Source organism: Geotrypetes seraphini, chromosome 1 (assembly GCF_902459505.1).
Source record: "Geotrypetes seraphini chromosome 1, aGeoSer1.1, whole genome shotgun sequence".
NCBI classification, from domain to species: Eukaryota; Metazoa; Chordata; class Amphibia; order Gymnophiona; family Dermophiidae; genus Geotrypetes; species Geotrypetes seraphini.
The window spans coordinates 357,412,132-357,427,216 of NC_047084.1; the positions used below are offsets into that span (position 1 = coordinate 357,412,132).

Here is a 15,085-nt window from a genome sequence, read left to right on the forward strand (position 1 = left end):
AGTCTGTAAAACCTCGTAAAGGTATGAAATGTAGACCAAGTAGCTGCTCTACAAATCTCTGCGGGAGGAACTACTCAAGACTCCTCACATGAAGATACAACACTCCTGGTCAAGTGCACCTTGAGAGAAACTAGCAGCAGCTTACCACAGGTGTTATATGCCAATGAATTGGCCATGCAAATCCATTTGGGTATGGAGGCCTTGGACGCCGGTCTGCTGCATCTGGACTGGCTAGTTAGCACAAACAGATGGCAGAAAGACGAAAGTCATTGGTCTTTTCCAAGTAGTGAGGTAAAACTCTTTGCACATCCAGCTTTTTCACTATCCTATCCTACTTGTCTGAGCCTGTAGGTTGTAAAGCAGGCAGACAAACTCCTGGTTGACGTGAAAATAAGAAAAACTAAAGCAGAGCAGATCAGAAACACCTCTGCACAGTTTGCCTGCAGAAAGAAAACTGAAGGGGGCACTCCTTCCACTGGCAATGTGGGAGGTGCTGAAAGTTTTGAGTAACACCCCTGAAAAATCTAGTTTGTGGGAATGGACTGATCACCTAATGTAGAACTCATGAGTAAATGTAACAGAATTCTTGTTGTTGCATCTCATAAAAGATAAAGTGGAGGACGCTTTCAAAGTTTCCAGGCTGCTGATCCTGATCAAATTATTCACTTAGGGTGGGGAGGTTCTTCTGGGAGGAGGGGTTTGGAAGCCAGGCGGTGAATGAATCACACAAAGTATAATGTTTTTTATTAGGAGAGTTTGCCTTTATGAGCAAGGCAGATAAATACTACTGTGCTGGGATTGCAGAGTTTAGGGTAAAGCTGGCAAGCGATTGGTTTCTGTTTCCCCATCTGCTGGTTGGCAGACACAACTCATTGATTCTAGACTGGCTGATAGGTACCATAAAGCATCAACATTCCTCCCTCAGCCAGTCTCGTTCAGGTCTGGCCACACCAGAAGGGAGCGTATGGCTCCAGAAAAAGGAGGACGTATTTACACATTTGGGTTTTTTACTTCCATTGACAGCAGCAGAAGTAAAACTCGCATGTCTCAAACCGTCCTCCTTTTCCTGGAGCCCTAAGCTTTTACACCATTCTTCCCAACCATAAAAAGCCAGCACGCGGCGGGGATTCCATTACCTGAGGTCCGGAGCGGACCCAGTTTAGGAAACACCCTCTGCACGTTATTTGCCCGCTGGAACTGCCCTTCCCTCGATCTCGGGCGCGGGCGAGCCAGGTTAGAAGCAGAGTACGGAACTGTGGAGTGTAGGTGCAGCTGTGGGGCGTGCGCCGGAGTACACTGTGTACGTGTGGAGGGCGCTTGGGGGTCACGTGGGGGCGCCGTTGGCACGTACACCTGGGCTTGTTGTGTTGCCACAGTCGCCGTTACCTGTCATTCGGCGCGTGCAAGTCTCGGGGCTTCGAAGGTGCTGCCCTAGTCGGTGCCGTCTCTCCCGGGATACTGAGGGGAAATTAGTATTAAGAAAAAAGGAGGGAAGAAGGTTTTAAAAAACAAACAAACCCCTAAAACAGTTAAGCTGTTTGAGCATGGAGGCGGTGCTTAGGAAGAGGGCCGCGGCAGCTGCAGCAGCAGGAGCGGGGGAACCGGCGTTTCGAGTGGAAGAAGCCAGTGACAGGGTAAGAGGAAGTCGGTGGGTGTGTAGCCTTTCTTCGCGAAAAGTGTCTGTTTTGGTTTTCGTTTTTTGTGGACGAGCCATTTTGGAAGGGGGGGGGGGGGTAGCCTGCCGAATACGGCGCTGAGCCTGCACCTGCCTCCACAACAGTGATCCGCGGCTGGCTCCCGGTTCTCAGTCTAGGACACCATAGTATGGCCGTTAACATCCTCAAAAGCTATAAAAAGAGGGAGATGTTAACTGCAGTGTTTTAGTTCTTCATTTACTTCTTCCCTTCCTTAAACTAAGATGCCCGCACAGATAACCACCACTTTACCGAGTGTCGATGTACTGCTGTATTTGCTCCATATGCAATGATTCTGGGCGCTAAAATTATTTTCGGGTCTCTTCCCCCCTCAACACAATTCCCTAAATTCCCGTTCGCAATTCATTTTTCTGAATGTGTGTGAGGCCATAACTGGTGCGAATGATAATAATTTCTTGAGGAATTCTGCACAAAAAAAAAATCAAAACCAAGATCCTGCACATAAAATTAGCAAATTCTTCAAGTTTACTTATCAAAATTTTAAACAATATTTTTGCTATTATCCATTTAAAATAAAATGTATTTCTTGTACAACAGTGTGGATGTTTTATTTTTCCATCATGTTGATTCCAGTTTTGTTTTGTTTTTCTGCTTTCCTGTCATTGCTAATTTTCCTTCAAGTGGCTGCTATCCATTTGTCTTTTCTACTCTCTCCTGTCTATTCCCTTTTTAGCTCTTTTCTGCCCCTTTCTTACGCTTCTTCTCTTTTTCACTTTTCAGCTCCCTATCAAATTTCCATCTCCTCTCCCATTCCCCATCTCATTCCTTCCTCAGCCCTCCATTCCCTTTCATTTTCAATGTACCTCCATTATCATAATTCTACCCTCTGTTATATCTATCCTCTCATCCGTTTCCTTGCCACCCTCTCCTCAGGGTTCTACCATTTTCAGCATCTTCCGACCTTTATAGCCCAGCATCTGCTCTCTCTTTCTTCCCTTTCCACCTTTGTAGCCTGACAACTCCCTATCTCTTCCCTACTGAACTCTCCCCCCTGGTCCAGCATTACTCCCACTCCATTCACTCACTCCTACTATTTCCAGGCATCTTTCCATCACTACATTATGCTCATGGATCCAACATCTCCTTCCTTCTCCCCCTCCACCTACTGTATCTCTCCCTTCCTCTTTCCTACCCCGTGTCCAACATCTCTCTCTCTCCCTTCCTTGTGCCCTGTGTCAAATCTCTATTGCCCTCCATGCACCATCTCTCCATTATGTGCAATTTAATCCTCTTCCCTCACCATGCATGTCTCCCTCTCCTCCCCCTGTGCCACCAACTTTCCTTCCTCCTTTCCCTCCCCCTGTGCCACCAACTTTCCTTCCTCTCACCCTCTGCTTCTCCGTTCCATCAACTTCCTCTCACCCCGTTCTTCCCCCTGTGCCAACAACTTTCCTTCCTCTCACCCCTTCCCTCCCCTTGTGCCAGCAACTTTACTTTCTCTCCTACCCTATACTCTACGGCTTGCTTCTTTGGGTCACAGTATTGGCAGCAACTCTCACATTCTGCCTGCCTCTAATCCGGAAGCCTCCCCTCTGCCACAGAGAGACTTCCAGGTTAGTGTCAGGCAGTGTGTGGGAAGTTTATAGTGCCTGGTAGCACTCTATAAATAATAAATTGTTGTTGTTACAAAGTTTCCAGTGGTAACTTATTGTGCGTTTCTGTATATACATTTTTTGCCATTAGAACCTAGCAACAGTTACTCATTATGTAGCTTGCTCTTAGAGTCTACATTCAGTAATCTGGATTTTTTTTTCCTCTTTTTTTGTTCTTGCTGTAAACCACCTATCTACTGTCCTGTGCTGCAAATAGTATCATCTATGCTTTCAGTTTTGTTTCTCATAAAGCTGTCTCCTTCTCTTTTGTCTTGTTGGGCTGGCTCAGCCATAAGGAAGACTATTACATTGTTAAACCTCACTAATAGGTTTTCTAATAAAATTTTATTGTACCACCTACACTGTCTCAAAAAATGTTTTTGAGTGTTCCCCTAAAAAGCTGGAGAATGTCAATACTTACAGTGTCTCAGCCAATAACACCTAGCACTTTAAGCACCACACTAACCAAAAAAGTGGCCACTACTATTCCACAACTTTTTCAGAATGTCTCACACCACTATAAAAATTACCGACTGTCCAGAGTTAGTGAGGTTTATCTATTTTTAATATTATGGTTTGCATTTCTATATAAAATGCTCCCCCTGCCCCCATTATTTTTGGTTTATAAAGCAAGATAGGCAGTTGCCTCAAGCAGCATCTTCTTAGGGCAGCAATGAGCAACTGTGGTCAAAGTAAAATAGGTCCTGATAGCTACACATACTGATAATCACCATGTGGGAGCCTGTCTTTTATTAAATAGTCATCTTTAGTATGTGTTGGTCATGATTGTAGAGTTTAATTATTACATTTACATTTGTTTCTTTTATTCCGCCAATGCCTTGCGGTTCTAGGTGGATTACAAACGAAAGAGATTCTGGTCATTTCCAAAAGATTATAGGGAAGCTATTGGTTGTAACATTTGGAGTCTGGTGATAGAGAGAGGATATTGGTTATATCAGGAGTTTGTCTTGACATATTTCTTGAACAACCTGGTTTTTATTTCCCTCCTGAAGGTTCTGTAGTTTGGTGGGGAGAGGTATAAAGCTGAAGGTTGCCTAAAACAGAGGTTCTCAACATGCGGTATATGTACCCTAGGGGGTACGTACACCATTGTCAGGGTGTACGTGGCGCCAGTGCTGTATATCTCCCAGCTTCCGCCATTGCATTTCTCCCGCCTTCCTCATCTTCTCTCCCCAGCCTAACCCCCGGACCAGCAGTGGCAGCTCACTTGGTTCTTTTAACTTCTTCACACAGCTGCCACTAGCATTAGTTTAGCCGGTGATTCCATCAGGCAGCCTTGGCCTGCCTCCGTCGAAAGAGAAAGTTGCATCATCAGAGGCTTAAAGGCCCTGAAACCGCCTGATGGAATCACTGGCTCAGCAATACCTCTCCTCTCCCTAGCGTCAGCTTACTGTGTGTTTTTAACTTCCCCACACAGCTGCTGCTAGCGTTACTTTAGCGGTTCCATCAGGCAGCCTCGGGTCCTTTGATAGACCGGCCCACCTCTGACAAAAGAGGAAGTTGCATCATCAAAGCCATGGGTAACCCACCGAAATGGAGAGAAAAAAAAAACTGGTCGCTGCGGGCACAGGGACAAGGCTATTCAGTGCTCCACGGGGCGGTGAATGACCTTGTCCCCGTAGTAAAGCCGCATTGTTTCCCTTCCCACCTCTCCTAGTCAACAGCCCTCCTCACTATCACAACACTTTCTCCCTCCTGCTGGCGGACCGCCCCCCCCAAAATAAACCCCAAACCCATCCGGGCTTCTCTTCCCCTCGTTGGGCTACCTTTCTCTCTTCCCCTAACCTTCGCAGGCGCTCTTCACTTTCTGAGGTGTCCGGATGTGGTAACCATTCTCACAAGTCCCGCGTGACTGCCCCAAAGCTTCTACTCTGACGCACTTCCTGTTTCTGCCTGGGCGGCTTGCGTCAGAGGAGAAATTGAGGGCTGGAAAATAAGTAGACTAGAGGTAGAAAACAAATTGAGAAGGAAGAGCAGAAAAGGAAGGGAAAGGGAGAGGACAGATAGAAACCAGAATATTGGGGAAGGGGGAGGAGACAGATACCAGATCTGAAGGGAGGAAAGGAGGAGAGAGATTCTAAAAATCACCTGGGGGAGGGAGTGAGAGATGGAAGGTTAGAAGACAGAGATGCCAGACTATGGGGGGAGCAGAGGGAAGAAGATGGGTGCCAGACCAATGGTGGGTGGGGGGAGGGAGAGATGGAAGGGAGAGGCAGACAGTTTCTGATAGAGGCATAGAAATAGAGCAGATGCCATATGGAAGAGGCAGAGAGAAGGCAGATAGTGGAGGGAAGGAAGAGAATGATGAGAAGATGAAGAAAGCAGAAACCAGACAACAAAGGTAGAAAAAAATGTATATTTCTTTTCTTGTTGTTTGCTCTAGGATAAAGTCGTGTTTTAGCTGTGTTGATAAATGTTTATCCCAGGACAAGCAGGCAGCATATTCCCACACATGGGTGACGTCACCGACGGAGCCCCGCAGCGGACAGTCTCGAAAGCAAACTTGCTTGAAGATCTCGATCTTTCGAGGACTGCACCGCGCATGCGCGCGTGCCTTCCCGCCCAAACTAGGGGGCGCATCTCCTGAGAGGATCCTCGGTTCATTATTTTCCGCGGAGACAAGAAGACTCATTTTTTTCTTCGACTCTCAGCGATATTGCCTTCTCTTCACCGCAGCTGTTTCTTTTTTTCTAAAAAGTTCGGTCGCTGTGCTCGTTCTTCTTTCTTTCTTTAAAAAAAAACAAACAATTTATTTGATTTTTCTCTGTTTCGCTAATCCGGCCGGTGAGCCTTGGGCCTAGGACCAATTGCTCCTTCCGTTCGACAAGGATTTTATTTTTTCTATGTCCCGGCCTCTCACCGGGTTTAAACGTTGTCGTCGGTGCAATCGTGTGATTTCGGTCACCGATCCCCACTGCTGCTGTATTCAGTGCTTGGGCCCAGCCCATTCGCCCGAAGATTGTCATCGTTGTTTCACTCTCACTCCATGGGCCTTTCGACGTCGGTGCGCCCAATTCTTCCAACTGTTTGGAGACATGGAGCAACCTTCGGATATCACCTCGACCTTGGCGGCTGCCCCGGTCTCAAAGGCTTCGACTCAGAAGACCACGACCTCCATGGTCTCGAAGGCCTCGACCTTGGCTCCGGCCGGAGCTTCGGTCTCGAAGGCCTCGACCTTGCCGACTTCGGTGCCCTCGAAGACAATGGCATCGGTAAAGTCTTCAGTGGGGGGTAAGTCTCCTGGTTCTATTTCAGGTGCTGTACCCAAGAAGCCACCAGAGTCCTCTTCACGCCCATCTTCTAAGCGTACCTCCAAGATAAGGGAATACTCACCTTCGAGGTCGCCCTCTTCGGAGCGTACTGCTGCACCTACGAGATCAGAACCTTCTGTCTCGGTGCCGATGCTGGAGGACATGTTAAAATCTATCTTGACCACTCAGATTTCCTCATTAGTAGCTCAATTGGTCCCGTCCTCGACCTTGCCTCCGGTGGACCAGCCTGTCACCAAGCCAGAGCTTCCAGTACCTCGAGGCCGATCCCGGACACCGAAGCGGATTCCTTCCACTGATTCTTCTCCGGAGTCCCCTCCTCCGAAGCATTGGTCGAAGCATTCAAGGCATCTTGCTTCCAAGCTTAGAAGGGAGTCCTCTGTCTTGGATACCGAGACTTCTCTGCCTCGTTCTTCGAAGTCGAAGCACGGATCTCGACACCACCGAGCATCGACACGAAGTCCTTCTCGATCGAAGACTCCACCGTTGAAGCCAACTCGGCGAGACACTTCTCCTCAGACTTCGACTCATTCAGTGCCACATATACCGGGTACTTCTCCATCCAGAAGCCTTAAGAGAAAACATTCTCTTACTCCACCACATAGTGCAGCATCCTCTGTAACCTTACGTCTTGAGTCAGAACCACTCTCACCATATTCCAGAGAGGCTTCTCCTTCTTACTCAGCGCTTCCTAAATCTCGCAGTTTGTCTCCTGAGGAAGCATCTGATACCAAATCCATTTCCTTTGTGAAATTTGTTTTTGACATGGGACAAGCTCTGAAACTGGATCTACATTCTGATTCTAAGTATACTCCTGAATATCTAGCAGATATGGAGCTTCCTCATCCACCTAAAGAGTCCTTACGTTTACCCATGACTCCTGTACTCAAACAAACTTTTATTCGTAACATGGAGACTCCTTATTCCATCACTGCCATTCCATCTAAATTAGAATCCCGTTATCGAACTGTTCCCTGCAAAGGATTTGAGAAGTCACAACTTTCTCATCAATCTTTAGTAGTAGAATCATCTTTAAAGAAGGCTCATCCTTCAAAAATCTACGCTTCAGTTCCTCCAGGCAGAGAAGGTTGTACCATGGATAAATTTGGTCGCCGTTTATATCAGAACTCCATGATGGCAAGTAGAGTTCTTAATTACAACTACATTTTAATATCTTATTTCAACCATTTTCTAAAACTTTTACCATCTTTTTACCCGGATATCTCCACCACTCGTCTTTCAGAATTCAAACTCATCTTCAAGACACTTGCTCAATTGAGACTCTTTATGTTACAAGCCTCCTATGATGCATTTGAATTATCTTCTCGAGTCTCTGCCTTTGCTGTAGCCATGTGTAGTTTGGCATGGCTCCGCATTGTTGACATGGATCCCAATCTTCAGGACAGATTAGCGAATCTACCTTGTCAGGGAAACGAATTATTCGATGACTCCATTGAAGCAGCTACTAAGCTACATGAACACTCTTTTGCTTCTCTCATTCGACCAAAACCGAAGTCTACACCAACTAGAGGATTCAAACAGACTCCACGTCGTTATCCTCAGAAAACGACTCCTGCTTTTTCCAGGCCTCCACCTCGTCGTCCTCCACAGCAACAGCGTCAACAAAAGTCTCAAACTCCTGCTGCCACCAAACCAGCTCAGTCTTTTTGACAATCTCAGTCTGAGCATTCAAATTTCTCTATTTCCCAACTCTCCCCTTCCCTTAGGGGGTCGTCTTTCCACTTTTTGTCCCCAGTGGGAGCTCATCACATCAGATCTATGGGTGCTTACCATCCTGCGAGAGGGATACTCTCTTCAGTTCCTTCAGGTGCCTTCAGATCGCCATCCAAGAGAGTGTCCTTCCAATCAGTCGCATCTTCCCCTTCTTCTTCAAGAAGCGCAGGCTCTTCTTCATCTACGAGCTGTAGAGGAAATTCCTCTTGCTCAACGGAACTTGGGATTTTACTCCCGTTATTTCCTAGTTCCCAAGAAGACGGGGGACTTGTGACCAGTGTTCCCTCTAAGCGGGCGGGTGTTGTGAGCAAACTTTTTTCACCGTGAGCCAAAAATATCGGGCGCCAGCAAGTTATGAGCCAACTCGCCCGATTCTCCTCTCGCCGCCCTGCCATCTGCCGTACGCCTCTTCCGATTGTGCGCTGTGACGAGAAACGTGTGCGCTGCGATGTAATATTTTGTGCGCCAGCGCAGCTTAGCGGGAACACTGGTTCAAATGGTTTTATTTATTTCCCCAAATTTATTTTTGTTATACGCATTGAAAATATTTGATATTGCGTTTAAATCAAAATCTCAATAAACTTGAAACGAGTGCCCGTGAGATTGTGGGAGGGTTAAATACTCAAAACTTAGAAGTTTTTGCTACGCCAGCTTTCTGGTATCTTTACATACAGTGGCGTACCTAGCATATGTAACATCCGGGGCCCATCATTTTTTGGCACCCCCCCCCCATCTGTAAGAAAAACATGATTTTTAGTAACAAACCACACGTCACACATGAGTACCTAGGAAAAGGCAGCATCTTACATATTGCAGTGAGCAGTACATCAATACACCCATTGTAAAACTAAACAAGCCAGACCAGCACAGATCAATCCTACACCGTCAATCCTAACAGAAAACACACAGAACACAGAAAACACCTTCGCCTAGTAAGGAATATGTAATCACAAACTAACCCCTCCCTCTTTTACAAAACTGTAGTGTGGATTTTAGCTACGGAGGTAACAGCTCTGATGCTCATAAAATTCTGAGCATCAGAGCTGCTACCACCAAGGCTGGTGCTAAAAACGCTTCACAGTTTTGTAAAAGGGGGGATAAAATAAAAATACATAGACAAAGGTTAAATTGAACCAGCAAGAAGCTGGACTCTGCATACAATGCTTCACAGAAACAGTGACACATGTCTCCTAAAGCAATAAATAAATAGAAATTTTTTTCTACCTTTGTCTTCTGTGGTTTCTCCTTTCCTCATCTTCTTGTAACTCTCTTCCTTCCATCCACTGTCTGCCGTCTCTCTTCCCCTATATGGCATCTTCTCTCCTTCTATGCCCCTTCCAGAAACTGTATGCCTCCCCCTTCCATCTCTCCTTTCACCCCATTGGTCTGGCATCTCTCTCCTCGCCTTCCCTCTCCCACACCTCTCCTCATAGTCTGGTATCTCCCCTTCCCTGATTCTCTGGCATCTCTCTCCTTTCCTTTTCTTCCATCTTTCGCTCCCCCTCCATGCTCTCACATCTCCCCCTTCCTTTTCCCTTAGACTGGCATACCTTCCTCCTACGCTCCAAGCCCTGGCATCTCCTTTAATTCCCTCCCTCATCTTCCTTCTCCCTCCAGCTGGGTACCGCAACACTCTTCCCTGCAGCTCTGCACTTCCCCACAATTGCCATGCTTCGGTTCCTCTTCTTCCTTCCTTCCTCCCCCCCCCCCCCCGCGGGACCCTGCGGCACCATCAACTCTTACTCCCTCTAATGTCGGCCCTGCAGCTCCAGACTTCCTCGCACCTTCTCCCCTCCCCCTTTGGATCGCTATTATTTTAAATGTTATAGCCGCGGAGCTGTATCCATCAGTGGAGATGTCTAACCTCGGCCTGCCCCGGAACTCTTACTGCAACAGTGACTTCCTGTTCCTGCCTAGACGGTCGGCTGCTGCAGTAAGAGTTCCGGGGCAGGCCGAGGTTAGACATCTCCACTGATGGATACAGCTCCGCGGCTATAACATTTAAAATAATAGCGATCCAAAGGGGGAGGGGAGAAGGTGCGAGGAAGTCTGGAGCTGCAGGGCCGACATTAGAGGGAGTAAGAGTTGATGGTGCCGCAGGGTCCCGCGGGGGGGGGGGGGAGGAAGGAAGGAAGAAGAGGAACCGAAGCATGGCAATTGTGGGGAAGTGCAATCCCCCCAATGCGTCCCCTTACCTTACCTCCCCTTACCTTTGCGACGCGTGTGTGCGCTGTGAAGAGAAACTTGTGCGCTGCGATGTAATATTTTGTGCGCGAGCGCAGGCCAGCGCAGCTTAGCGGGAACACTGCTTGTGACCTATTCTGGATCTCAGAGCTCTCAACAAATATTTAGTAAAAGAGAAATTTCGAATGCTCACTCTTCCGATTTTATATTCCTTGATGGATCAAGGGGATTGGATGTGTTCCCTCGATCTCAAAGAGGCGTATACCCATATCCCCATTCATCCAGCATTTCGCAAATACCTCAGATTTCAAGTAGGAAACCTTCATCTACAAAACCGGGTTCTCCCCTTCGGGTTGGCTTCTTCTCTCAGAGTATTCACAAAATGTCTGGTGGTGGTCGCTGCAGCTCTTCGCAATCAGGGTCTCCAAGTATTTCCATACCTCGACGACTGGCTCATCAAAGCTCCCTCTTTTTCAGGGGTTATTGCAGCGACCCAACAGACTATTCTTTTTCTTCAAAGTCTAGGATTTCACATAAACTTTCCAAAATCTCAGTTGACTCCATCTCAGTCTCTACAGTTCATCGGAGCAACTCTGGACACTTATCAATATGAGAGCTTACCTTCCACAACCACGTCAGGCTGCACTTCTTCAGCTTTCTCATCAATTCTACCACCTTCCATCCGTTCCGGCATGGAAAATGATGGTGCTGCTCGGTCACATGGCTTCTACAGTTCATGTGACTCCTTTTGCCAGACTTCACCTTCGTATTCCTCAATGGACACTGGCATCCCAATGGCAGCAAACCGTGGATCCACCATCTCAACTGATTTCCATAACTCCTTCATTGCAGAAGTCTCTCCGTTGGTGGATGCTCTCTTCAAATCTTTCCAGAGGCTTGCTGTTCCACAATCTTCCTCATCAGAAGGTCCTCATAACCGACTCCTCAACGTACGCTTGGGGGGCCCATGTGGACGGTCTCCGTACTCAGGGTCTATGGACTTCAGCAGACCGTCAATGTCATATCAATCTGTTGGAACTCAGAGCGATATTTTATGCTCTCAAAGCCTTTCAACATCTACTTCACGACATGGTGATTCTTGTACGTACCGACAACCAAGTAGCCATGTATTATGTCAACAAACAGGGAGGGACGGGATCTCACTCCCTCTGTCAAGAAGCTCTGAAGTTGTGGCATTGGGCAGTCCTTCACAACATCTACCTCAGAGCTGTTTACATTCAGGGTCAACACAATTATTTGGCGGACAAATTGAGTCGTCTTCTACAGCCTCACGAATGGATACTCAATTCTCCTACCCTTCGTCAAATATTTGCCCATTGGGGAACTCCACAGATAGACCTGTTTGCGTCAACTCTCAACTTCAAACTGCCTCAATTTTACTCCCGCATTTACACTCCTCAACGTCTCGAAGCGGATGCATTTCTACTGAACTGGAGGGAGCAGTTCCTTTATGCCTTTCCTCCGTTTCCTCTGATTCTCAGGACTCTAGTCAAACTGAAGTCAGAACATGCCACCATGATTCTGATAGCTCCTCGGTGGCCCAGACAACCTTGGTTCTCCCTTCTACTTCAGCTCAGCGTCAAGAAGCCTCTCCTTTTACCAGTATTTCCTTCTCTACTCACGCAGAGTCACGGATCCTTGCTTCATCCCAATCTGCAGTCTCTACACTTGACAGCTTGGTACCTTTCTGCATAACAGACTTTCCTCAATTTTCTCAGTCTGTTCAGGATATCTTGCTTGCTTCCAGAAAGCCATCAACTAGACAATGTTATGGTCAAAAATGGACTAGATTTTCTACTTGGTATTCTACACGTCAATTGCAACCGACATCTTCCTCCTTGGCATCCGTTCTGGACTACTTGCTTCACTTGTCACATTCTGGACTTCAAACTACATCTATTCGAGTCCATCTTAGTGCTATAGCTGCTTTTCATTAGCCTTTAGATGGAAAACCTCTTTCTGCACATCCTATGGTTTCTCGATTCATGAAAGGACTTCTTAATCTCCATCCACCGCTTAAACCACCTCCAATGGTTTGGGATCTCAATGTTGTTTTGGCTCAACTGATGAAACCTCCTTTTGAACCGCTTGACAAATCTCACCTCATGTATCTCACTTGGAAAGCTGTGTTCCTGATCGCCCTCACATCTGCTCGACGAGTCAGTGAGTTACAAGCTTTGGTGGCAGATCCACCTTTCACAGTTTTTCATCATGACAAGGTGGTCCTCCGTACTCATCCTAAATTCTTACCTAAAGTTGTTTCAGAATTTCACATCAATCAGTCTATTGTTTTACCTGTATTTTTCCCAAAGCCTCATTCTCATCCTGGAGAAGCGGCTCTTCATACCTTGGACTGTAAACGTGCCTTAGCTTTCTACCTTCAACGCACTCAACTTCATAGAACATCTCCTCAACTTTTCATCTCCTTTGATCCGAACAGGTTGGGACGTCCTATCTCCAAGCGCACCATCTCCAACTGGATGGCTGCTTGCATTTCTTTCTGCTATGCTCAGGCTGGTCTTCCTCTGCAAGGTCGAGTGACGGGCCACAAAGTTAGAGCTATGGCGGCATCTGTAGCTTTCCTCCGATCAACTCCTATTGAGGAAATCTGCAAGGCTGCCACTTGGTCCTCGGTTCATACTTTCACCTCTCATTACTGTCTGGATACTTTATCCAGGAGGGATGGCCACTTTGGCCAATCTGTTTTGCAAAATCTTTTTTTGTAAATTGCCAACTTCCCTCCGTCCCTTTTTACTTAGCTTGGAGGTTACCCATGTGTGGGAATATGCTGCTTACTTGTCCTGGGATAAAGCACAGTTACTTACCGTAACAGTTGTTATCCAGGGACAGCAGGCAGATATTCCCACAACCCTCCCACCTCCCCTGGTTGGCTTCTTGGCTAGGTATCTGAACTGAGGATCCTCTCAGGAGATGCGCCCCCTAGTTCGGGCGGGAAGGCACGCACGCATGCGCGGTGCAGTCCTCGAAAGCTTGAGATCTTCAAGCAAGTTTGCTTTCGAGGCTGCCCGCTGCGGGGCTCCGTCGGTGACGTCACCCATGTGTGGGAATATCTGCCTGCTGTCCCTGGATAACAACTGTTACGGTAAGTAACTGTGCTTTATAAACAAAGCCCTCTTCTAGTTCAGCAGCCAGAGCTCTGAATTATAAAATGACAATTGTACAGAATGTTGTTTCTTTTTATACTTTTATAAGTTCAGTATAAAACTATTTGAGGTTTATGCGGATGGGATCAGATGGTTTGCAGGGACGGGGACTAAGCTCATGGGGCGGAGATGGGGACCGAGCTCAAGGGAACAGAGACAAATTTTTTTCCCCATGTCATTCTCTAATTTGTGTATTTAAATTACCCACTTTTTTGTGTTTATAAATGACCTTTGTTTCCAACTATTCGTCTACTTCCTTTCCTATAATGCACACTGGCATAAAAATGTAAAACTCAAATGACAAAATCGCTTTTATTCTATTATATTACATAATTATGTGTAAAAAAATTTAGATGGTAAACATGGTTTTCTTAGACTACATACATTTGTATTTCAAAGGTTTCTCTATCTGATCTGTTTAAAATAGTTGCACATAGATTTAAATTCTAACTGGTTTTTCAGCTTTATCTTCTGTTGTCTGGTTTGTGTTTTTGGTTAAAAGCTAGCATATATAATGAGAGTGTTTGCATATTTCCAACTGTAGTTGTTTTACATCCAAAACATTGGATTGTAAAAGGTAAGTACAGTACTCCCCCGAAATTCATGGGGGTTCTGTTCCAGGAGCGCCCGTGAATTTCGGAAAAACCGCAAATGCGGATTGGAAGTGGGAGAGGGCTGCAGGGGCTGCGGCGAGTGCTAAAAAAACAATATTTAGGCTGGCAGGCAGTTTGGCTGTGCAGAAGGCTGATGGGAAGGGGGGAGGAGGAATCGTCTATGCAGAAGGCTGATTAGCTGACCAGGGAGAGAGGAGAGGAGGAGGAATTGGCTGTGCAGAATGCTGATTGCATTGGAATCGACGGCTGTGCAGAAGGCTGATTCGTGGACTCAGTCATTCCCTGTATTTTCTGACTGGAAGAGGCAATCAGAAAATACCGTGAATGACTGAGTCTGTATTTGCGAGCCGCAAATTTGAGGGGGTCTACTGTAACTTAACTGTATAATAGTTAATAGTCATATAGGAGGTATATTTCCACTCATTTCATTTTTGCAGATCGAACACCGTAGAGCAAGGGTGTCAAACTCAAATCACATAAGGAGCCGAAATCTAAAACACAGGCTAAGTCGCGGGCCAAATTTTTTTTATTAAGATACTAATGCACAGCGTGGGCCTCAGCGGCAGCAACTGCTCCAACGCTCAAAAGACTTCTATGAGTGTCGAATCACTCACTGCCACCAGTGCCAAAACCCACGCTACACACCAGCAAAGGAGAGAGTTAGTCTTAGTAGAAGTATAGGGATATAATTTCTCCAACCCCATGCTGGCTATGTGTTACATACAAAATAAATAAAAAAGACTTTTCCTTTCTCTCTTAGGTCCTGGTTCA

General features: G+C 46.5%; 1 protein-coding gene across 1 annotated transcript in view; it reads left to right on the top strand.

Moving 5' to 3' along the window:
- Positions 1-1,299: 1,299 nt before the first annotated feature.
- LOC117345659 (phosphatidate cytidylyltransferase 1) overlaps positions 1,300-15,085 on the top strand; it is a 369,244-nt gene continuing 355,458 nt past the window's right edge. The window contains exon 1 of the mRNA XM_033914615.1: positions 1,300-1,634. Within this exon, the coding sequence (XP_033770506.1) occupies positions 1,545-1,634 (90 nt within the window). The 5' untranslated portion in view covers positions 1,300-1,544. The remainder of the gene's footprint in view (positions 1,635-15,085) is intronic.